At 45.3% G+C, this 2480-nt stretch overlaps 1 protein-coding gene across 1 annotated transcript; it reads left to right on the forward strand.

The window, feature by feature from the left end:
- Positions 1 to 931: 931 nt before the first annotated feature.
- Positions 932 to 2206, forward strand: LOC149543393 (uncharacterized). The gene has a single exon (XM_089795797.1). The coding sequence runs from the start codon at positions 932 to 934 to the stop codon at positions 2204 to 2206; it is 1275 nt and encodes a 424-aa protein (XP_089651923.1).
- Positions 2207 to 2480: the final 274 nt, after the last annotated feature.

Genomic DNA, 2480 nt, shown 5'->3' on the forward strand with positions numbered 1-2480 from the left:
AGCTTCCGAATCGGGTCCCAGTGTGGGTTTGGCTACCCAGATTTCAAATAGAGTGTTGTCGGGAGGATGTTTTCCATATGCTTGCTTCGATGCTGGGGAAACCGGTAGGGTCCTCAACCCAAACCCTTGGGAAGAGGGTCATGACTTTTGCTCGAATTTGTGTGGAGCTCAATTTGAGTAGACCACTGCCAGATGAAGTTGAAATGTGCGCAGGGCCACATTCTTGGGTGCAGCAACTTGATTATGAGACCCTTCCCTTCCGATGCCGACTTTGTCATGAATATGGTCACCTGCTGCGTAGGTGCCCGAAGGCCAAGTCGGTCGATCAGCAGCCTCCACCCCCTCCTCGTCACAATTTTGGGGCTGATAAAGGGAAGAAGCCAAATTCTGGCGAGGAAAAGGATGTTGAGGGCTTTGTACAGGTTAAGGCTCACAATCGTAATAGAGGTCATAAGAGGACTATGATGGAGAGATAGGAGGAGGATACCTTTAATAGATTTGAAGTCCTAAATGAACAGGGGCAGCAAGAAGTTATTCCAGGATCTAGTAGCTTGGCTCAATTGGTTGTGGAGCCTAATCATGTGATTGTCTCTTCCGACCCTCCTCCCGCTCCACAGGTTGAACCTGCTATGCCTATGGTCACTGATGGGCAGGCAAGGGCTCAGGTGCCTTCGAGGTTAAATGTTGATCGAGGTCAAGATGCAGGGGATGTGGCCCTTCCTGCAAGGAGGGTAGTTTCGGATACGGATAAGCGTGGCAAGTCTTCTCCTCTCTTGGGTATTCTTCAAAAGGATGGCAAGAAGGGGGTTTCTGAGAAAAGTGGTAAAAGTGGCCGTAAGAAGGACATGGAGAAGATTAAAATGATTGGGGAGAATCTGGTGGAGTCAGGAGCTATCAAGACCTTGGATTCTCATTTCCCGGCTCCCCAGAAATGATCATTATTTCATGGAATGCAAGGGGCTTGAACAGCAGCCCAAGACAAAAAGCTGTTGGAGAATTGGTTAGAATTCATTCTCCTGATGTTCTTTTTCTGCAGGAGACCAAAGTTTCTGTTGAGAGTATGATGAGTATAGCTCCTAAATTGTGGAAGAATGGTCAATGTCAGTGCATTGGTGCTCAGGGATCTTCAGGGGGGGTAGCTTGCCTCTGGAACCCTCGTAAGATTCAGCCTATGTGGTGGATATCTTTTAGATCATCGGTATCCCTGGTCTCTCTATGCTATGAGTCTGGAGAGTCTGTTCTTCTCTCCAACATCTATGCCCCTGTTGAGCTCCAAGGTAAGATCCTTACATGGAATAATATTCATTTTGTTCGTGGGCTATTCCCTTATTTGCCATGGATTATTGCTGGAGATTTTAATGCTATTCTTGACCTCTCTGAAAAACGGGGGGGTATGGCAAGACTTGAGCCCTCCTCTATGCTTCTTTGGGATAACATTTCGGCACTCAATCTCGTAGATATCAAGCCTAGTAATGGCCAGTTCACCTGGAATAATAGAAGAATAGGAGATCACTGCATTGTGGAGCGACTAGATCGTTTCATGATATCCTGGTTTTGGGTGGGTGGATTATGGTCATCTAGGTCTGAGATATTAGATTGGAGAGGGTCGGATCACTGGCCCATTAAGTTAGTTATCTCCTCCAATCAGTTGCCTCAGAAGCCTCCTTTTAAATTCCAGCTTATGTGGTTAAGGGACCCAGATCTATATGGCTATGTAGCTGAGTGGTGGAAGGATGGTAGACCTGCCTTTGGGACAACAATGTATATCTTCGCTAAACTCCTACAATATGTTAAATATCAGCTTAAAAGATGGAACAAGTATTGCTTTGGTAATATTTTTCAAGAGAAATATGTGGCCCAGGCTGAGTTGAATGATATTACCAGGATGTTAAGGGAAGAAGGGGTGTCAGATTATTTGTTGAGGGAGGAAGCTAGGGCTCTGAAAACTTTGGAGGAGTGGGAACTGAGAGAGGAAATCTACTGGAAACAAAAAGCTCGTGTTGAATGGCTTCAAGAAGGTGATAAGAATACTGCTTTCTTCTTTAATTCAGTTAAGGCCAAACAACATGGTAACTCCATATCTACCTTGGTGAATGATAGGGGAGAGATGCTCTCTTCCTCTCAGGATATTTTCAGCGAAGCTATACAGTATTTTGAGTCTTTATTTAGGGAGGCTTCACAGGGGGACTCGATTGAAGAGGCCTAGGTCCTTTCTTGTATTCCTTCTTTAGTCTCTTTGGAAATGAAAGAGCATCTTATGAGCGCCATCTCTTTGGAGGAATTAGAAGGGACTATTTTCCAGATGAAAAAAGGAAAAGCTCCAGGTCCAGACGGCTTTCCGATTGAGTTCTTCTAGGAATTTTGGGATATTATCAAGATAGATTTACTAGCAGTTGTTCAGGAATCCCAGAGGAACAAGCAAATGCTCCAGGCTCTGAATTCTACTTTCCTTGCTCTCATCCCCAAGGGGGAAGGGGCTG

Source organism: Cupressus sempervirens, chromosome 8 (assembly GCF_028749045.1).
Source record: "Cupressus sempervirens isolate cs-2001-9-10 chromosome 8, ASM2874904v1, whole genome shotgun sequence".
In the NCBI taxonomy this organism is placed as follows: domain Eukaryota; kingdom Viridiplantae; phylum Streptophyta; class Pinopsida; order Cupressales; family Cupressaceae; genus Cupressus; species Cupressus sempervirens.

What these genes read in the sequence shown, in the direction of transcription:
- LOC149543393 (XM_089795797.1), top strand. Translation starts at nt 932, where the DNA reads ATGATCATTATTTCATGGAATGCAAGGGGCTTGAACAGCAGCCCAAGA.